Source organism: Thamnophis elegans, chromosome 1, assembly GCF_009769535.1.
Source record: "Thamnophis elegans isolate rThaEle1 chromosome 1, rThaEle1.pri, whole genome shotgun sequence".
NCBI classification, from domain to species: domain Eukaryota; kingdom Metazoa; phylum Chordata; class Lepidosauria; order Squamata; family Colubridae; genus Thamnophis; species Thamnophis elegans.
In genome coordinates this window covers 77813340-77836138 of record NC_045541.1, presented here as the reverse complement: position 1 = coordinate 77836138, position 22799 = coordinate 77813340, and the positions used below count along the sequence as shown (strand labels likewise).

The 22799-nt window shown below is 41.9% G+C and overlaps 1 protein-coding gene across 10 annotated transcripts in view; it reads left to right on the top strand.

Moving 5' to 3' along the window:
* CHID1 (chitinase domain containing 1) overlaps positions 1-22799 on the top strand; it is a 135550-nt gene that overhangs the window by 46101 nt on the left and 66650 nt on the right. For all 10 annotated transcript variants that reach the window (XM_032221630.1, XM_032221596.1, XM_032221571.1 and 7 more), the window contains exon 9: positions 17343-17444. In XM_032221630.1, the coding sequence (XP_032077521.1) occupies positions 17343-17444 (102 nt within the window). The remainder of the gene's footprint in view (positions 1-17342; positions 17445-22799) is intronic.

Below are 22799 nucleotides of genomic sequence, written 5' to 3'. Positions count from 1 at the left end.
ATCCCATTTGCTATTTTATACTTGTATAACATACCATGTTTCCCCAAAAATAAGACAGGGTCTTATTTTCTTTTGACCCCTGAAATAAGCACTTGGCCTTATTTTCAGGGAGGTCTTATTTTTTAAGGTGCAGGAGGTGGCAAGCGTGATCACCTTATGACTGCTGTTGTGTTGAAATATTTTTGGGGACAGCTTATTTTCAGGGGAGGGCTTATTTTACCACATGCACTCAAAAGCCCAATTTGGCTTATTATCCGGGGAAGTCTTATTTTCGGGGAAACAAGATGGTGCTATCCATTGTAAAATCCCATTTGATTTTTAAAAAGCATTTCTTTTCTCATTTTAATCTATTCAATCAAGAGTTCCCTTGATTTAAATACACACATATATACAGTATTTACATAGTAGGTAAGTAAATATATCCTGGAGGAAATGCTGAGTAGTTAACACAGCAGTACTTTATCCAGAGAAAGACCTGGAGGAGTGAAACAGAGCTTTCTCTGATGGTTTACAACTAATCCCAGCAATTTTAGGAAACATGAATACAGATGCTCAAGCAATGTTTACTTGTTTATTAAGAAATAAGGACATTACCGGTCCTCAGGTATTATGTCACAGGCATTATCTCAATTGAAGATAGGCTTCTGGTTTTCCTTTGATAGATATTTTTTATCAGAGAGAATTTACATACAGCTGAACAGTAATCTACAAATATTTGCTGGATTATTAAAAGTGATGTCATAACCTGCTGTTATTCCTTACCTACCAGAAAATGCATGTGATAAAAACTTCCTTTGGTTCGTAGATATCATGGGGAAAGCTTGCAAATACGGGTAATCCTCAACTTATAACAGTTCATTTAGTGACCGTTCAAAGTTACAATAGCACTGAAAAATGTGATTTATCACCATTTTTCACACTTAACAACCTTTAAAGCATCCCCATGATCATATCAAAATTCAAGTTCATTCATTTAACAACGGTGGCAAGAAAAGTTATATACTAGGGCAAAACTCACTTAACAAATGTCTTGCTTAACAACAGAAACGTTGGGCTCAATTGTGGTCTTAAGTCGAGGACTACCTGTAAAATAAGGATCCTAAAGAACAAGTTAGACTTAGTGATTGAGGTATCAAGCTAGAGACCAGGAAACTAATTCTGCCTTAGGGATAAAAGCTGGCTGGGTGACTTTGAGCCAGTCAATCTCTTTTAAGCCCAACTCGCCTCACAGGATTGTTGTTGTAGGGAAAATAGAAGGAGGAAGGAATATTAGGCATGTTCGCTGCCTTGAGTTATTTATAAAAATAATAAAGGTGAAATTTTAAAAATCTAAAAAAAAATTCCAACCCAAAGCCTGTAGGTAAAAGCTACTGGCAGCAATTTCTTTGGAGACTTCCTTAGAAGTCAGTGTTGTTTTTCATGAAGATTTAATAATTTATGCCTCGTTTCATTCTCTCCTTTTAGTTACATGCAACATACTGTTCCTAGCTGTAGTGGGTTTGAACAGGACAGACATAGTAACTTTTCCATTTTGCCTGCCTTAATTGGTCGGAGCAGCTGATATCATAAGAGCTTTGCTAAACTTAGAGAAGGCTTATTGAGCCCAACGTTCTGCTGTCAGCAGAGCTTACATACAAAGATGTCATGAAGAGCCTTTTTATATGGTTTGTCCAAAGAATCTTGAGCTCAGTTTTGTTGCTGTCATTGTAGATTGCTTGTAAACTGATTCATTTCAAAGGCTGTTATTGAGTCAGCGTGAAATCATGAAAGTGTACCTGTGTACCTGACTTCAAAATTTACTCTTTATAGAAAGTATTTTAGAGGGATTATTGATTGACAAAAGCTGTCCATTTTTTCTTCTTCCTTCCTTCCTTCCTTCCTTCCTTCCTTCCTTCCTTCTAAAATAAGTGTGACATATGTGCTTATCTGTATTGTTATTCTCTTTGGGGAGAAGCAACACTATGCAAAGCATAGAAATAGGTGAGGTATAGTAAGCCCTTTCAAGATGAGAAAACACACGCTAAAAAAAATGACAATCTAAGATAAATATTGCTATAACTTAAAAGGACATTTGTTTGTACACCCCAACTTTGAAGAAAGCAGATTGAAACTCTGCAGTTTCAACAAATAATCCTTATCAGATTGTTCTGATTTCTTAGCTTAATGAGATGTTGCAGCCTTGTCTGTTGATGGCTTTGGAAAGCAGATGAACAAAAATCCTTTCAGTCTTGAGCTGTGCTTCCTCCCTCCCTCCCCTCTTTCAATTAAATCATTGGCTCAGCTAGCCCAGTACTGTCATAGCTAACTAGTGTCATCATTCAAGTTGCATACTGTACCTAGGCTTCCTAATTATGTTTGTAATTAAAATGGTTTACATGCAATCCTTGACTTAGAACCATTAGTTTAGTAACTGTTCAAAGTTACAATGGCACTGTGTCAAACTCAGAATAACAGAGTTGGGAGGTACCTTATAGCAGTGTTTTTCAACCTTTTTTGTGCAAAGGCACACTTTTTTCATGAAAAAAATCACGAGGCACACCACCATTAGAAAATGTTTAAAAATTTAACTCTGTGCCTATATTGACTATATATAAAGTAATTCTCCCACGGCACACCTTACACTATGTCACGGCACACTAGTGTGCCACGGCACAGTGGTTGAAAAACACTGCCTTACAGGTCATCTAGTCCAACCCCATGCCAATCATTTTTCACACTTATAACTGTTCAAGCATCCTCGGGGTCACATGGTCATAATTTGGATGCTTGGAAAATAGCATGTATTTAAGCCGGTTGCATTGTGCCAAGGTCGTTTGATCACCTTTGCAACCTTCTGACAAGCAAAGTCAATGGGAAAGCCAGATTCACAATACTTGTGTTCCTAATGTAATAACAGAGGTGATTCATTTAACGGCTATGGCACAAAAGATTGTAAAATGGGGGCAAAATTCACTTAACAACTGTCTTGCTTTGCAAACAGAAAGGTGGGGCTCAGTTGCAGTGGTAGGTTTAAGAACTACCTGCATGTCTGCATGAATGCAAAACTTTCTTTGCATTCTACCTTGCATTCTGGTAAATGAATGTTTTGTTACTGGTTGCACTTGGCATGACAGTTAATGACTTAAATAAGCAAGCCTTCCCATGATACCCATTTTGTGCAAGTGCCTTCAATGTGCTGAATATTTCAGCTGTGCTTACTAGCCCCCAAAATGTGCTGAATATTGCAACTGTGCTTACTAGCCCACTTCTGGTGTACAGCAACTTCTCCCTAGCTAAGCTACAATTGAGCCACAGCTGCTGATGTCCTGCAACTCTTGGGGAGATCTTTATCCAGACAGATCCATATGAATGAGTAGCTTAAAATAAAAATAAAAATGAAAAGAAAGAAAGCTCCTTTGTCAAGATCTGTAAAGGTAATTAGAGGTTTTTTTTTTTTTTTTACAGGATTATTCCCATTTGGAATTGAACAATGAAGGAAGTTAGGCAATCCAGGCAGGACTCAAGAATTTCACAATGGCTTTAAGGATCAGTGGTTTTATGCTAGGAACTCAGTGTGCCTATATGCTGCGGAGGTGGGGTGGGCATTGGCCCTTTTTAGCACAAACTTAGAAGTGAAAACTGAAGGTTGGGAGACTATTTTAAAGTGCTCCTGGTCTCCAAAGTCAGTCGTAAAATGAGACTGATCCCATCTGAATATTTCTGGATGATGAGAATTGATAGTAGTATTGCTCTCAGACTTTGCTGCAGTAACTACCAAAGGTGGATATGTGTGGCTTGATAGCTTATTTCTGCTTGCAGTACACCTGAACATACACAGTTGTGGGATCAGACAGGGTTGTAGTTTTAAGAATGCCATACAGCAGCAGCCCCCAACCTTTTGGGCACCAAGGACCAGTTCCATGGAAAGAGGTTTTTCTGCAAACTGGAGGGGGTGTGGTTTCACATGCTGCCTGCATCCCATGGATGGGGCTTTGCTTGTTTGCTCGGCCCAATTTCTGGCATGCCGCAACGGTGCCAATCCATGGCAATGTGTATTTCTTTTTTGGTTTTTGCTACATCAGAAAATTGTAATGTTTTCACTTCTGATTTTGTGTATTTTAAGAATTTTCTCTCTGCACTATCATTTGGCTATACTAAAGTATCTTGTCTTATTCTTTCTATCCTGAATGATGGTCCTGCTGTCATAGAACATGAAGGAAGCTATTTTGAAATTACAGTTATACGAACTACCGTACATATCCTACACAAGCAGTTTCCTTGGGTTATAGCAAGAGAAATGTACTCATATGAAAGCATGTGTAGGATTGTAGTCTTAAACATCTTTTATCAGTTGGAGTCTATTTGAGGTTTTTTGTTTGCTTAGGAAATGTTATCCCGTGGGGCTGTGCAATGCTTAAGCCTTGAAAGGACAAGGTTGCTTCGGGGTGTGTGTGTGTGTGTGCATGCGTGTGTGGCTGCTGGTGCAACACCAGTTAGCCACATCTTTTTCTGGGGCTGTGTTTCGGTTACAGTGCTTGTCTTCCTTTCTCCAGGGCTGGCTTCAGTCAGTGTTGGTTGGTAGAGAGAGAGAATTCCCCATGCCCCTTGTTCATTCATGGGATATCTCGGAGTTCTATACTGTCCACTGCCATCACCCCCCCCCCTTTTCAACATCTATGTGAAACTACTTGGTGAGGTCATCTGCTGCTTTGGGGTGTGCTATATGAGTACCATGATGATACCCAATTATATCTTTCAGCTCCAAGTGAGGCTGACAAGGTTTTGCCCTAATGTCTGGAGGCTGCATGGTTTTTGGATGAGGAGGAACTGCCTCTGACTTAATCCTACCAAGACTAAGTGATTGTGGGTTTTTAGACTGCCAGTTCAGGGATATTCCAACTTTGACCTTGGTTGGGGTTGCATTTCCCCCTTCAAGGATGGTGCACAATTTGGGGAGGGTCTTCTTGGATTCACAGTTTCTGCTCAATAAGCAGGTGGCAGCTGTGGTCAGGAATACTTTTTCCGAGCTTCTGCCCAACCGGTTCAGTCAGTCAGTCTTAGATTGCAAATTTAAATGTAGATTATCCACATATAATAAATAATAACTGTAATAATATAGCTGCTGTTGATATGTAGAAAGCCATGGTTGCTTTAAGCACTGGGTGGTATATAGTGTAGGAGTGCTTATGTGTATGCCCAAAACGCCCCTTTTCCTTCAAACTCAAAAGCATAGTCCTATTAAATTGATGCAGAAAATTACAAAGGGAGAATGGTTCAAGAGAGATATATTGCATACTTAAAAGGCAGCAATTGCTAATTGATTTAGTCAAGTATAGGAAGGGGACTACATGATTAATACAAGTTCTTAAAAGTGCTGATCTAATGAAGAATCAACTTCTCCATTATTCACAGAAAGTCGTCTTTAAAATGTTGGCATGTAAAATCTCATATAGTGCTTCCTATTGATAATATTATTTTAATAGAGCCATTATAAGAAGGGTCAAAAGTTGTTTGTTTTAGACTTTCTTATGCATGCCATTCTGGACTGTAGCTTTCTTTTTGTTGCCAGATTGATTTTGGTAGTAAAGGTGAATAATATCGTTCATGAAGTGTACCTCAGTGCTTGCTTCATGCAGCTATGAATCAGCTTTATTGCATTACTATTACTATTAGTCTTCTCATTGTTCCTATCACCCATCCCCTCCCACTTACGATTGCAGGACTGTAACTTTGTTGCTTGTATCCTTATCATTTATATTGAAATTGATTGTTTCCTGATTGCTTATTTGTACCCTATGACTATCATTAAGTATTGTACCTTATGATTCTTGATGAATATATCTTGTCTTTTTATCTACACTGAGAGAATATGCACCAAAGACAAATTCCTTGTATGCCCAATCACACTTGGCCAATAAAGAATTCTATTCTATTCTATTCTATTCTATTCTATTCTATTCTTTAGTTCTTAAGATTTGAGGGAGGGGAGATAAAAGTGAATTACATTTTGGATTTTTCAGTTAGCTAGGGTGTAGAAAACAGCGGAACAAGAATCTTTTAGTATCTTTTGTAGGTTTCTGTGTGGCAATGCAGAGAGCCCCAGTTCCAGCCCTAGTACCCAATATGTGAGTTTCTCGGTTGTGATTGTTATGCTTCTTTGAGGAATATTGCTTTCAATAGGAATATTTCCATCACTATTGCTGCTTTTTGGTGCTGTTTGTTATATGTATACATATATATATATGTATATATATTGAACACAATATTTCATTTTCTATAATGCATAGTGAAAAAGGCATAGATATACACCCCAGGCTTACCATGTTTAGTGATCGCAGCTTTCCCTGTTCATATGTGAAAAGAAGTCCGTCTTCAAAGAAAGTGTGCTACAACACTCTAAGGATGTAGCTTTTGGGTAGTTTTTCCCACATTGTTCACAGCAAAGGTGTGGTGCACCAACTCATTTTTGTATTCCAGTAATGTTTTCTACTGTAACTATTGCTTGTGTCTCAAGGGCTTTCAGATGTTCATCTGTCCTTGGCAATTTACTCTTCTGCTGCAGGGGACACCAATGAAAGTGACCAATTTAACCTGGCCATTGCATGAAGAATGGCTGCATATTCTTTCCCAGAAGTGTGCTAATGGTTCATATTTATTTGTATAACAAAATGATGTCAGAATCCTCATATTCATCCATGAGCCATATCCAGTTCTACCTGACACGAATACTAAACAGTTGGCTGCTTTTAATGTTTCCTTTCAGGTCATCGCAGTTTTAGGGAGCTGCTGTGCCTTGCCATCTCTTATGAGCCACCATAAAGCAATTAGTTTTATTAGTGTAGCTAAATGCCAGCTGGCTGCAAATCATCAAGTTGTTTTCCAGGGACAAGAAATCTCCGCACCTCTGTCTAGTTCAGGAAATACACTGTCTTATCAAAACATGACTGCAGAGTTTTTTAAATTAAATCATTGTAGCCGATCTTTTAGCTATCATTGAAAAGAAAAAAGTACTTACAAATCTATGATGATGTTCAGATTAAATTTAATATAGAAAGTATGGTTGTACTTACAATTAAAGAATAATTCAAAGTGTGTTCATTCAAGCAGCCAATGTTTCTTGGGAAGAGACTATGTGCAGGTTACCACTGAAGCGTTGGCATCAGATATAAAGAAAAGTTAGCAATTTGACTTAAGAGTAAATTTGCAATGGAGATAATAAGCTAATGTATATCAAATGTATCTTTAAGATAGTTTGCCATCTAAACCTTGATCTAGGAATTTGTTTCAGTTTTCATTTTATGTCTAGTAGAAGATAGGTTTTTTTGTCTTCATCTGAACAGCCTGGAGATAAAAAGTATCTATGTGCATACAGATGCAACAAAGATTGATTGACTCGATTTATAGTGCAATATGTGCACAGTTGGGTGATCTGAAGTTAGGGACAAATCACCATGGAGAGAATTTATATCAGGAGTGTCAAACTTGATTTCATTGAAGGCCACATCAGGGTTGTGTTTGACCTTTGGGGGAAGCAGGGGTGTGTGTGGTCAGGAGGGGCGTTGTCAGTTTGACGTCACTCATGTCGGGGGCACCTGTGGTGGGCCAAGCGCTCTCTGCCAACGAAAACAGGCTCCCGAGCTCTGTTTTCAGCTGCGACGGCCTCCTGCAACCCTCCTGAAAATGGAGCTTGGGAGGGCCATATGCAGTCTGGCGGAGGCACTGCGGGCCAGTCCTTTACTGCTTCCAGGGCAGCCCCATGGGCCAAATCTAAGCATCCCTCGGGCTGTATCCGGCCCCAGGAGCTTGACTTTGATACCACTGATCCATATGGTTGTTAGGAGTCAAAAGCAACTTGTTGGAAAATAGTCATAATTAAAAAAAAAAAAAAAACAACCTTAGCAAATTGTTATTGTTCCATACGGGTTGTTTAGCCAGTTATATGAAATTTTGTAGAGATAAGAAACAGTGATTGCTTCATGCCTTTTGTTCTTACCAGCATATGAAGAGATGTAATTAAGATATGCAGGATATTTTCCTTGCATTTGTAAAGCAAAATATTATAAAATTGTCATGTGACTTGTTGTGACTTAGTTTAAAAAAAAACCTAAGATAGTGCCACTATTGAAAGAAATCCTATGTTTTCCCATGTTAGGAACCTTGATTATAGACATGTAGACTATGCAGCTAGATCAGCGGTCCCCAACTTTTCCGGCTTGGTGACCGGGTGTGAGAGAGGGAGAGAGGACGGTTCCATGCAAGTGACTGGTGCCTGCCGCTCATGTGTTTGGAGTTTCATGTGCAAGTGCAAGTAGGTAGCACTTGTACGAGGGGAGCTTTGTGCACAAGTACCTGCCTCTCACCCGAGCACAAGCGCCCACTTGCCTGAAACTTTTCAGGCTCCAGTTCTGAATGGGCTGTGACCCGGTAATGGACCACAGCCCCAGGGGTTGTGGACCCTTGCTCTAGACCAATGATGGTGAACCTGTGGCACATGTGCCAGAAGTGGCACACAGTTATCTCTATTGGCACACCAGTCATCGCCCGTTGCTCTTCCGGTTTTCGGCGTGCTAGTCTTCGCACATGCATGCGTGCCAGGAACCGGAAGATTAGGTGAATGGGAGCCTGTGCATGGCAGAAACAGAAGCTCAGTTCTTCTGGTTTCTGGCATTCCCGCTCAGGCATGCCAGGAAGCTGCTCTTCTGGTTTCCGGTGCTCCTGTTTCGGCATTCAGTGCTGAAAATGTTCACCAACACTGATCTAGATCTTCATTCCTCAATAATTTAGATAATTATTGGGACTACCTAAGGTTAATACTATTATTTATTTCTAGTACTACTAATTAAAGTAATGTGGGAATTGAAGAACAATCTCAAACCTCATGAAGGGATTGATGAACTAAAGAGTTTGGGGACCCCTGGTCTAGACAGACTTAAAACGTTGGCAAGATACAAGAGAACCTTATAATAAATTAGTCCTAAATTATTTTGAGATGTAAAAGCATCCAATATAAGTGGTACTTAGCATTCTAGTACAATTTGGATAGAATTCATGGTAGACTTGCCAGGATGTTACTGGACACTAATCAGCTAGGGAACTAGGTTAAGGTAATAAAAGGCACTGACTTAGATAAAAAGGTAATTGAGGAGAGCCATGATTGGAACATATTAAATTATGTACAGCATAAAGGAAATGAATAGGCATTTTTCTCTTTCTCAAAACTCTAAGAGTGGAGTGAAGTTATTTAATTAACTAATTGGAAAATTAATATTTCTCAGCACATAAATAGTGGAATTCATTAACCACAACACATGCTAATGGCCACTAACTTGGATGGCTCTAGAAGGAAATTGGATAAATAAAGACAGTTTTATCAAACATTATTATTGTTGGGACACAGTATTACTTTTGATACACCTCCAATGTACTGTAGTTACCACCATGTTTCCCCGAATATAAGACAGGGTCTGTCTTATTTTCTTTTTACCCACAAAATATGGCTTGGGCCTTATTATGAGGGGAAGGTTTATTGTTTTGAGGTTGCCGGGCGGCTGCTCTCTTCCGAGCAGGCTCCCAAAGAGCCGGCACAGCCTCGGGCGAATGACTGTGTTGTGCTGTCGCAGCAGCGCAACACAACAGCCATGAAGCAACCACGCTCACGAGCAGCCACCCGGCAAACCCCCTTTCAAGCCAGGCACAGCACCATTCACTGACCTAGGGGTATCAGCAAGCTGCGTGAGCGCCTGTTCGCCGCCGCCCAGCTCCCGTGGCTTGGCGCCTTCGAAATGCCAGTGAAAGGCATTCTGCATGGCTGGAAAGGGGGGTTGCATGAGCGGCTGTTCTGCTCCCACTCACGCACCTCCCAGCCTCACGATTCCCTGGCCCAGCTCTCCCTGCAGAGCCAGGGCACCTCCGCTGCTGCCACCGCAGCCATGCCAGCATGGCTTTTTCGGTGGCTTACAAACTGAGTCTTCCAGCAGTGGCTGCTCTGGGTGTACATTCTATGGTTGTATGCTCTGCTGGCAGCTGGCCCACCATAGAGCATACGCCCAGAGTGGCCATTGCTGGAAGATGCAGTTTGGATGCCGCCAAAAAAGCCATGCAGCAGCAGCGGCAACAGAGGTGCCCAGGCTCTGCAGAGAGAGCTGGGCCAGGGCATCATGAGGCTGGGAGACACGTGAGTGGGAGCTGAACAGCTGCTCATTCAACCCCCCTCTCCAGTCATGCAGAGTGCCATTAACTGGCATTTCAAAAGCGCCAAGCGGCAGCGAACAGGCACTCCCGCGGTTTGACGATACCCCTAGGTCAGTGAATGGCGCTGTGCCCAGTTGGAAAGGGGGTTTGCCGGGTGGCTGCTCATGAGCATGGTTGCTTCATGGCAGTTGTGTTGTGCTGCTGTGACAGTGCAACACAGCCACTCGCCCATGAGGCTGTGCCTGGCTCGTTGGGAGCCCGCTTGGAAGAGAGCAGCTACCCGGCAACGCCCCCTCTTCAGCTGGGCACAGCACTGCTCACCAACCTAGCGGTATTCTAAAGGCGCCAAGCAACATGACCACCTTTGCCTCCCACCCCGGTTCCCGTGGCTTGGCACCTTCAGGATACTGCTAGGTTGGTGAGCGGTGCTCTACCTGGGCGGAGGTGGGGGATTGTCCAGGGGGCTTATTTGCAGGGGAGGGCTTATATTTTTGCCCACCAGAAAAATGTGGCATAGCCTTATTATAAGAACATGTCGTATTTTCGGGGAAACACGGTATGTCCAGCAAATCTTTAGAAATTCTATTAAAGACTGCCTTGTCAATCCCTTTACAGATCACATTCCTTAACTTGACTAGACAACTCTTTATTGTTGTTGACTTAAAGGGATTCTAGACATTTAAGGTCAGAGAAACAGCATATGAAGCAATTTGCTGTTTAAATGATCACTTGGAGCAAGATTGAGCCAAACTGAATCATACACAGAGCACAGTTTCCCCATTTTTGTGATTCATGTATTGAGCATTACTGAAAATAGCGTGTCTCTTCAATCTACGGAAAATAGAATGTGGCAGAGTTATGTTTATATTTTACTTAGCACAATTTATAATACAACAGGTAAGGAAGAATTACTTAGTTTCCAAATACTTTGCATGGCTGAGGAGAGCTGATCACATTACAAAAATGGTATTATCTTTTAATTTGTGTAAAATAATATAATACACAAAGACATGATTAATGGAAAGTATATTCTTTTCATCGTCCATTCCAAAGTAATGACAATATATTTATAGTGGGTACATGTTGTTAAGGTTGGAGAAATACATCTGATTTTATTCTAGGAATTTAGGTGCGTGTAATATAACTGTCACTCTTTATTTGATACAGTTTTTGCAATTTAAATTGTGACAAATGTCAAGGAACAATTGTGAGGACTGATGGGTGCAAGTGAAACTCTCAGTGAAAAATTGCTCTTAATTTGTGGCTGGTTTAGTAGAAAAGAGTTGTCTCTTAATATTAAATGACTGGGTCTTGGAACAAATGTTGGAATATTAAACTCGATCAGAAATAAAATTATTTTTGTTGGCATCTTATTCTTCATGGATAGAATATATTGATCTCACTGAAAAATATCATTCAGGCATATTTATAGTTCAGCATCATTGTGCATACTTTTTTAGCCCAATGAATTGATGTAGCAAAATTGTATTTGAGTAATCCATTACACAGATGGAATGATTTTTTGCTTCCATGAGTCAATTGTTCACATTTTTATAACATCCATTTGCTTTATATTTTTATATTTTGGCTTTTATTTTCCTCCCCACTTTCATACAACCATTATGAGAACTAGCAAGAAGAATATTTTTTGTAGTGACACTCTGAGAAGTAAGATGAATGGAAAAGGGAGATAGGCCAGATTCTGGAGAGTCTAAAAATCTATATTCTATCCAGTTTCTTTCAGGAAATGAGCAGGTGATAAGAAAATGTCTGCTGAGGTACACTAACTGCCTGTGACAAAAGTCAGATTTTCAACATTGCTTTTCAATGTATTTTGTTGGTTATCAGAAGGACCATTACAGGAAGAAATCCTTAATTTTGCAAGAACTGTGGCTTGCTTTTGCTTATACAAAATGTCCAATGCCCTCACTTGCTTTGACTCTCCATTAGGCAAAGTATTAGGTGTTGGAGGATGTGTGGATAAACAGAATTTTTTTGGGGAAAAACACTGGATATTAAGATATTTGAACAAATAAATGTAGCCTTCAATTTTTTTAAAAAAACCCTCCTTAATATTTTTGCGTGAAAAAAGTGATACTATTGTTCAGTTTAAATTATGTTCGAGCTTTTAAATTAAAGCTAAATAACCAACCTTTGCTATGTCCTTAAAATGGGTAAGACAATGAGAACAAAAAATAAATGGAGGAAATGGGCCTTGGAGTCAAATCGAATTAGATAGCAGTTTGGTTTTGGGTAATTAAAGAACACTAGCTTATTTGTGATTAGTTGTGGGTGCCGAAGGGGAAGAAAACAGTGTAATTAGCAAGAGACAGGTCAGGGCTCTGTAATAAATCTTTTAGGCTTTTTTTCCTTTTGTTGTTTAAAGACTGCTTTCTTAAAATGGTGTGGCTAATCAAATGCACAACAGATTTCATGTCTCTCCCTCTTAAATCAATCTTTGAACTCTGGATCAGGCCATGACCTTTATGACTGATGGTTGGCCTTCTGGCATCCTTATTCTCAGAATTGTGCTTATATTTTTCAGGCTCACGGTCTCTGTCAAGAATATATGTCACTTTCTTCAGGTTTCTTTTCCCCCCCGCTGGCTTGAGATATTCAGAATTCTTAATATGTTTTTGTTCTTTTTAGTATTCGGAGGTTCCTATGAGTTTCTTTATGAGTTTTCCTTTGCCCTGTCCTTTTTTGATTGGTCAGCTTCTTTACATATTTAATAGTGTAATTAATAATTATGTTTGACTCAATTGGATATGAATATTGAATGTTACCCGTGAAGGGAAGGCTAGAAATACTTTTGGACTATATATATAAAGGTTATTAATAACAATAACAATAAAAAAGAACAAAATTAGACACAGCTAAATTTTAATTATTGGGGGGGAAATGTTATGATATAGGATATAGTTAAATAAAGAAAGGATAATGATAATAAACTATATAAATGTATGGGTATAATATAAGGGAATTGTATGTAAATGGTAAACAGGGATTTGGAAAGGAGGATTAGAAAATTTTGTTATTAAATATTATGGATGTTTAGCTAGAATAGGATATGAGGATTTAATGTTAATGGAGGGTTTTATAAATAAGTAAATGAAATGCCAGTATGTGGTTATGTATTAAATCTTGGTATATTTTATGATGAAGGACGTTTAAATAATTATAGTCAAATAAAAGTGGGTGTATGATGATGGTAATATAATAAATATCCGAGTTATTAGAGTTAATATGAATTATATTTGATGACGGTGGAAGAGATGCACAAAAGTCTTTTGTAACCAACTGATACACTTTCTACAGTATGTAAAGAAGGAGGATTTGTATGTTTGTTTTGAAAATAAAAATATATTTAAAAAATAATAATTATGTTTGACTCCTGGCAGTTGCCTGGACATGTCCCTGTAGTTTTCTCAGCAACATTTCAGAAGTGGCTTGCTATTGTCTGCTTTCTAGGTCTTAGACAAAATGACTGGTCCAAGGTCACCCAATTGGTTTTATGCATAAGATGGGATGAGATCTCACACTCTCCCACTTTCCAACCTCATACTTTAACCACTACACCGAAGTGGATCTTGGAGTTCTTCGTAAAGTTGGGGTAATTCCCTTCAGCTGGTATCCTTGCTCCACTTTTGCCTATCATGCCTTTGCATTCAGCATTTTTGTAAACATTTTCAGCTATAGTTGTTAGCAAGCCTCTACTACATTCTGTCCCAAAGGACTTTATCACTGGGTTTCTAGGTTTTTTTTTCTAGTTTTCTCATTTTTGCCATACTTAAATAGGTTTGTTGACATTTACCTGTTGGCTCCCTACATATAAGAAGTCAGCAAAGGCACATTCTTGTATGTGTGTTGTTCATCGGGATGAGGATCAGTAGCAGATTCTGAAGTCTTCTTCTCTTCATTATGTTCCCCTCTTGCTACTTCATCTTTCATCTGGGGAGAAATTTAGAGTGGCTAGCCAGATAACTACCTTTTTAGGTTGTGTAATCTCATAAGTCATATTGTTTACTGCTTTGTTGCATCCTGGAGTAAGGCAAAATAGTCATATCATTTGGGTTGACTCTAAGGCAGTGTTTGTCAACCTTGGTAACTTGAAGATGTATGGACTTCGATTCCCAGATTGCCCAACTAGCATGTCTGGCTTGATAATTCAGGGAGTTGAAGTCAAGACATCTTCAAGTTGCCAAGTTTGAGGAACACTGCTCTAAGCAATTTACCCGTAATAACATATAGCCCAGAAGTAGGGAAGATGCCTGTAATACTTAGTTGATTTATCCTGCAATTTTGATTGATTGGAGCATCCCTTTGTTCAGTGCCTACAAGGACTGACCAAACTTAATCTATCACAGTCTCCTGTAGTAATGACCTCTCTGTAGGATCTTTAGGGAGAGAATAAAAAAAACTGAAGGGTCCTTAGTGATTTCTGGGCTTGGTTGTTTTCTTGCAGATGTTTCATTACCCAAACTAGGTAACAGCATCAATGCTAATAAGGGTTTACTAAGGATTTACAAGAACTGATGATGTTATCTAGTTTGGGCAATGAAATTTCTTCAAGAAAACAATGAAGCTCACAGAGCACCAAGGGATCCCTCATTTCAATCCTGAAATAAAAATATTCTCCTTTATTGGTACATAACAGGAAAGTAGCAAATAGAAGCAACAAGGCCTGCACATAGAGGAAGATATTTCATCCCAAGCCATTCAAAGTTGGAATGAGACACTCTTTACTCATCCTTAAAGGTGGAATCAGGAAGAACAAAGTTTTTTTTTCTAGCTTATTGCTACTTCTTCCCCTCCTAATTTATCATTTGTGGGGATTACATAATGATACTGCTTCTAAAGGCTTCACTGCAGATTGGCTTTTGGCAACTTTCTCTAGCACTATTAAAACAGCTTTATGCTGCATAACTCCCACTTGCCTCATTGAAGTGGCTGTGATGGAAAAGAAAATGCAAATTGGTAGGAACAACAGGAAGAGGGATGTTTCTGAAGCATAAGCAAAGCAAAGCTGCAGGCTGAACTGTACTTAAAATCTAGGATAAAAATGAAAAGCAAGCAAGACAGTTTTATCTATCTCATAAAAAATGCAGCCTCCCTTATCACCATCTTACCAGAAGTTTGCATAGCTAGATTATTTTGAAGAAACCTTGAAAAGTTCATATAACAATATACAATATTGATGTGGAAGTCTGTTTTTTTTCTCCTTGCCCTTCCTATGCCCTTCCTATGCCCTTCCTAATCAAGGTAACTAGAAGCCAAGTATTTGAGGAATTACATGTAGGTCAAGTGTTTCCTAGGGTTGATGTCTCAGGAAAAGACTTGTTCTTATAAACAAACCCATATGAAGAATTAATGGGAAAAATCATGTAATGAAATGATCTGACCCTGGATTGAAAATAGACTTTTCCAAACAATTGTGGTACAAGGTGGACATTTTTGTAGTACAGATAGTCCTTGACTTATAACCAGTTGCTTAATGACTGTTCAAAGTTATGAGACACCAAAAAAGGTATTCATGTTATATTCAGAGTTCTGGGAACTGGGCCCCCACTAGTCACGTGATCCCATTTTGAGCAGCCCATATTTACAGCTGTTTACAGCATCCCAAGGTCACACGACTGCAATTTATGTCAGTTTTTGCCAGAGATTGGAGTTCCAGAGCAAAAACAAAAACAAAACCCAAAACCATTGTGGCATTCACTTAATAGCACATATTTGCTTAATGACTGATGATTCACTTAATGATGCTGCAAAAAAAAATCAAGTCTGTCGCATGATAGCCATTTGAGAATTGGTATGTCTTACAACAGTGACGTGCAGTCGGGAGGTAGGGGAGGCAGGGCCTCACCACTGTCATCATGAAAACAAAAATTAAAATTAAAAGGAAAAAGGCTGAGGTAGTTGCTGCCAGAGTCACAGGGGATAACTCTGCTTAGTGCTTAACTCTTTAAAAAAGCCTCTAAAAAAGTGCCCTCTAGAGGAGGAGGCGGGAGAACCATGTGCCTCATTTAGTCTATCTTTATGGGAGGGACGCCTCTATGTCGGACACAGCGGCAGGGCTTTTGGACGCCCCGGCACTGTGTCCGCCATGGAGGCGGGACGCCTCTATGTCGGACACAGCAGCAGGGCATTTGGACGCCCCGGCATTGTGTCCGCCATAGAGGCGGGACGCCTCTATGTCGGACACAGCAGCAGGGCAGCTTTTGTCTCTAGCGCTGGAGCAGCAGGGCGGCTTTTGCCTGCTGCGCTAGAGGCAAAAGCCTCCCTGCTGCTATGTCCGACATAAAGGCATCCCGCTTCTATGGCAGACACAGTGCCGGGGCATCCAAAAGCCCTGCCACTGTCACTAGAGGCAGGACGCCTCTATGTTGGACATAGCACCAGGGCGGCAGGGCAGCTTTTGCCCGCTTGCCTCACCAACCATAAACCTCACTGCACGTCACTGTCTTACAATCATAATTCCGGAATAATTATGATTATAAGTTAAAGACTACCGATATTAAATAGCCATCCTTTTGATCCACCCTGTAAGAATATTTGTAAGAAAAAAAAGTCAAAAACTACAGGGAGGTCCCCACCGTAACACTGTCAGTGAAGAAAGACAAACATAATATTCAGAACCAAGATTCTGTAGTCTAACCCTTTGCTCATTGGCAAAATCAGAGTCCTTTTCTGAATCTGTGATATAGTCCTTTTCTTGTCTGTGAGCTGCCATAATGGGCTTAACAAACATTTCAAATCCTTTCTGAAAATTCACCTTTAGCATCATTTCCTACTCATAATTCAATGCAATTGAAGAAACTGCATCTTATTTCCCTGATTAATCCTATCTCTATTTCATTCTTCCCTCTCTTGTTTTCAGTTAACCTCTATTTAGACTTAAGCTCTTTAGGACGAAACTTTATACCTGGTTTTTGTAGAATATTAGTCATGGAATGGAATGGAATCATTGGAGAGTTGGAAGGGACTTTGGAGTTCTTTTAGACCAACCCCCTGCTCAGGCAGGAAACCTTCCATTCCATTCCACTCCACTCCATTTCAGACAAATGGTTGTCCAATCCCTTCTTAAAAACTTCCAGTATTGGCACATTCACAATTTCTGGAGATTGAATGAATGAATGAATAATCCTTCCATTTTTTCTTTTCTTTGACAGAACTAGTGAGTTAGGAATGTTTACCAAGAAAGAATTTGATCAGCTGGCTCCAGTGGTGGACAGTTTCAGCCTCATGACGTATGATTACTCGTCACAATTGGGGTAAGGCAAAATGTACAGGTACAACAGCACTAAGAACTGAGCTGGGGTTCAGCTGAAGGTCACATTCATCCTGTTTCTGAATAGTAATAAGATAACTGATTGAGTATAACTCTAAAAACATTCTCCTAAAATGTTTGTATATCAACAATCTTAGGTCTCTTAGAGGCAGCTCTTTATACTAGTGTATTGCATATGTATCACCCCTGCTCCTAAATATGTTTATATTAAAATTTACATATATTTTAATCTTTTCCCTCCAACCAAGGAAGGAGATGCGACCAAAAAGCTTAATCAATATGAACTGAATTAATCACCGACAATTAAAATTATTTGTCATTTGTAAAATTATTTGATTCTATACTTGACTGTAAATATACACTCTCCCCCCCGCCCAAATTATTTTCTTGCATGTTTACTTTGTTGTCAGTTTGGTTCAGTAGCTCTTATTTCCAAATACACTTAGGACTTTAGCCCAGTTAACTTCCTAGACACATTTTCTTCTTGTTCCCATCTGTATATAATAAGCATCTTCAGTGGAGAAGCTGTTTGCCTAGATTGAGCCGGCTTAAAGATTGGCAGCAGGAAGACAGGATAGAGATAATAAGTACTCAATGCTCAATAATAATATAGATAATATACTGTATTTAAATATACATCACTCATTAGCTCAGTTGAAGCAGTGAAAACATTCATTATAAAATACATAATAAATGTATTCCCTTTGGCTTGTATAATATCTAACTTTTTATTATTGATTTCACTTTGGTAAGGAGATTCCTAAAAATACATGTTTGTATACTGCTTGTGAAAAGCGAAAGAAGAAAGCAATTCTTTACATTTTCTTTCATCTCTGCTTGGAAGCAATTCTGATAGATACATCTTCTTTCTATTTTATCAAGCCCTATCTTAAAACTTTTAGCTTCTTATTTTAACTGTCAGCTAAATATACACATAGGATAAAAGAAATCATTCTGCAACTGGTCCAGGGAAATACAAATCGAATTCCATGTTGATAAAATATACTTTTAACATAACTGCTGTCTCCAGCCAGTGGTGGACACATTAAAGGACACAAAAATGTAATTCAGAAGCAGATTGTAAAACATGAAGCAGCAGCCATTTCAAAAAGAATTTTACCCAAAACGCCTGAAGGATCTATACTGGAAAAATCCAGTGCACAGATGAATATTTCAAAAACCCTTTATAGATGAAGATTGTTATAGCCACATTTACATATGTGTGAATCTAATATTTTAGAATTGTAGAGGGAGAGATTGTGAATAGCACTTTTTAAGAATTTTTTTCATAAAATTACTGTCTTTTTTTCAGAGCAGTTTTCTTTATAATAAAATATATATCTTCCCTTTCTTGAGAAAAAATGCCCCAAATGGCATATAATATTGTAAAATACAGTAAACTAAAATCAACAACAAAAAGGCAGTTTCAGAAATGGTAGAACATAGCACAAAAATAAACAGGATGGATGGATGGATACTGTGGTAAAACAATTTTTCTCCAGTGCACTGCTCAGAGAGTCCAAATGCTGGGTTAACACAGCCTATCTGCCCTTGGACTGAGTGATGTTTTTGTTGACCACGCCTCCCTTTGCCTGCACATGCCCAGTTCGAAAACTCAGTCCGCCCGAGCTAGGACTGTTTTGGGAGAGCTCCAGTCTAAGAGCAGAAAGGCTGGAAAAAGTTTCCCAATTTGGACCACGTTTAACTTCTCAGATAAAGGAAATCACGCTTCTACATCAGGTCTGTCCTTTTGCCTCCATTGAGGTTTCTGTCGCTTTAAGAGAAGGGCTGCCGGGTTTCCCTGCTGTTGCTAATTGCAAGCACTGCAGGGGGTTGAAAAGGCTTGCACAGCGGGGGCTGGCTAGCAATTGGAGAAAAGAGTGGGGTAAACCAAGTTCCCTGTCGGAGCAGGGGCGTCCCACGGAGAGGAAAGGTCCAGCGAAGGCTCTGGGAAGGCTCTGCTAGGATTCCCTCGCCTGCTCCATTTTGCCCGGCATCAGCAGTGACGGCTGGAGTCTTCGCACGCTTTTTGAGGCTGGAAAGAGCGGGAAGCGGCTGCGTGCGCACCCCCCGCCATTTTGGATCGATCCGACTCACTGTGCAGAGCAGCTCAGAGCGTGCAAGGAGCGAGGACAGCAAGAAGAGCCCAGCCAGCCAACGGAGCCTCAGCGAGCCCTCAACGACTGCAGAACGCCGCGGGGAGGCTGGAGACTAGACTGGGGAGCCAGCTAGTCTCTCCCTCCGGAAAATAAGCTAAGTCTCGGGGAACCGAGGGCGGTGGGAGGAAGGAATCCGACCCCAAGGCGGCCCTTCCCTCCTGGAGATTCTGCCAGCACTTTTGGACCGCAAAGGCCAGCGTGTGCCTATCCCAAACCCAGCTATATTCCAGGCCTCTTGGGGACCTGAAATGGCTGAGGAATGCAGGGCCCTCCAGCAACGCAGCAAGCTGGATCCCTCTGCAAATAAAGGCATAGGGCACAAAGGCTCACTTGAAAGGTCTTCTCCAAGAGCCACAGTGGATCCCAGGGAGGGTTCAAGGCCCCTTCAGCCAGAACCTAGCCCGGACCGTCGCAGCAGGGAGTCAGCTTCCCCTGATCGTGAGGCCCAATCCCCCGGGGAAAGTGAATTCTTGTTTGGGAATAACTATGCATCTAGGGATCCATCTCCTGAAGCATCGTGGGGGTACCCCGACTCCCCTAGCTCCTCCATTGGAGAGGAACGAGATTCTGTCCAGAACTCCCCCCTTGGGAGGGGTGGACCCAGCTCAGGCAGGCCTAGCCAGCGCAGGCCCAGTAAACAAAAGAGAAAAAGGGGAAAAAGCCCTGCTCTTTCCGATGAAATGAGGGAGGTAATTTCCTTAGCCATCTCCCAAGGGATAGCTGAGGGCATTAAGCGCAAAGGCTCTCGCAAGGGCAAGGCCCCAAAGGAAAAACGCAAACCTAGGGCCTCCACTTCTAAGGAGCCTGCATCCTCCTCCCCATCTTCAAGCCCTTCCCACTCTGGGCTTTCAAGTTCTGAGCAGGAAGAAGGGGAGATCTTTGTCCTTTCCGAGGATGAGAACCCTGCCCCTGACAAGCCAAAATTCACTGGCCTGTTTCAGCCGTCATTATTCAAGTCAAGTCTATCTTACACAAAGCCATGACGGCCACAGAGTTAGGCCCCACTTCCAGACCTGAGGCCTCTCAGGCTTCCACTTCCAAGGATCTTAAGCATGGGTTGTTCAAAGAGACGGTAGAGACTCCCGAGGTTATTCCTGTGCCAGACCTATTTATGGACGCGGTGCAGCGCCAGTGACTACAGCTGGGCACCCTGACCAACCCCAGTGGGGGGGATAGAACTCTATATGCAGTAGAAGATAAAATGGAGGAAATCCTCAAATTCCCGGAAGTAGATGCCCCAGTCGTGTCTCTGACTTCCAATTCCAACCTGCCGGCTGAGCTCCTAGAGGGACTTAAGGCAGAAGATAAGAGGTCAGAAAAGGCATGTCAGAAGACACACATGGCGTCTGCCTGGGCCATCAAGGCATCCACCTCTGCCTCCTTTTTTATTAGGGCCACCCTATTCTGGCTGCGCCAACTCAGGTCCAGACCCCCGCCCAGGAAATCTAGGTGGCGCAATGAGCTAACCAAGATTATTACCGCTGTCGAGTATTCGGCGGATGCCACCTTGACAGCAGCAAAATTCTCTTCCAGAGCTCTAGCTTCCAATATCACCTCCCGCCGCCTTCTATGGCTCAGGCATTGGCAGGCCGAAATGAAAGCTAAATGGAAGCTGGTATCAGCCCCATTTAAAGGGGGCCTTCTGTTTGGAGAGGCCCTGGACAAGTTTGTCACCGAAACCAAGGACAAACGCAAGATCCTTCCGGCAACCTTTAAAAGGGGTGACCGGAAAGGGGCGGGATCCTTTCGTAAGAGACCTTACAGGAGCCAGGAAACAGGGCAATCTTCTCACCCTTCCTCCTATCAGAGGCCCTTTCAGGCAGAGGGGGATAGGCACCAAGACAGATCCTTCGGGGCTCGTGCCAACCATTCCCAGTCTTCCTTTCGGAGACCATTCCGAGGAGGAGGAAACAACAGTGGTGGATCCCGGCCCTTTTGTAAAAGAAAGTGACGGTCGCAGGGATCCCCCCATCGGGGGTCGGCTACAGCTGTATGCTGACAGGTGGGAGGAGATAACATCGGACAAGTGGGTCCTCAACACCATTCGCAAGAGCCTTGTCCTGGACTTCCTATCCTTTCCCCAAAGAAAGTTTATCCGCTGTCCTACCCACAGGAACCCAGAAAAGAGGGAGCGCATGAGGGCAGAAATCCACCATCTCCTAGAGATAGAGGCGATAGAGCCAGTCCCCAGGGATCAGCAGGGGAGGGGCTTCTATTCGATCCTCTTCCTAGTGCCCAAGAGTTCAGGGGTGTGGGGGGCCATCTTGAACCTCAAGAGCCTAAATCAGCATCTGGCTTACAAGAGGTTCAAGATGCAGTCACTCCACTCCATCCTGGACTGTGTGAGGGAGGGGGACCTATTGACATCAATAGATCTCAAAGAGGCCTACCTACATGTCCCCATCCATGTGGCACACAGGCGGTTCCTGAGGTTCTGTGCGGAAGGGGAGCATTTCCAGTACAGGGCTCTTCCCTTCGGGCTATCATCTGCGCCCAGAACATTCACCAAAATTCTGGCAGTGCTAGCGGCTCATCTCCGCAACCATCCGGTTTGTCTGGAATGTTATTTAGACGACATAATCATTCACTCTCTCACCACCAAGCAGGCACACCGCGATGTTTCTCTAACTGTGCAGACCCTGCAGTACCATGGCTTCTCTGTCAACATGGAGAAGAGTCAGTTCTGACCATCCACCTGTATACAGCACCTGGGTGCGGTCATCAACTCCACCTCCTACCAGGTATTTCTTTCGCCAGACCGGCTGTCCAACCTGAGACGCAGAGTGAAGCACTGCAGCCTTGCCAGGTCGGTACCCATCATTCAGCTGTCCCAGCTCCTGGGGATAATGATCTCGTGCCTGGGGGTGGTTCCCTGGGCTCGTCTTCACGCCAGGGAGCTGCAGTGGTTTCTGCTGCCAATGCAGAGGGTCAAGAACAGCAACTCACTCAAGCGGGTTCGGCTCCCACGAAAGGTGATCCGGTCTCTGGCATGGTGGAGGTCCAAGGCAGTCAGGAAGGGCTGCTTGTTCAAGGAGCCGGTGAGACTAGTTGTCACCACGGATGCCAGCCTCCTGGGGTGGGGCGCCCACTGTCAGGGCGACCTAGCCAAGGCCGATGGACTCAGAGGGAGGCCGCCCACAGCATCAATTGGCTGGAACTGAGGGCAGCTCGCCTAGCGC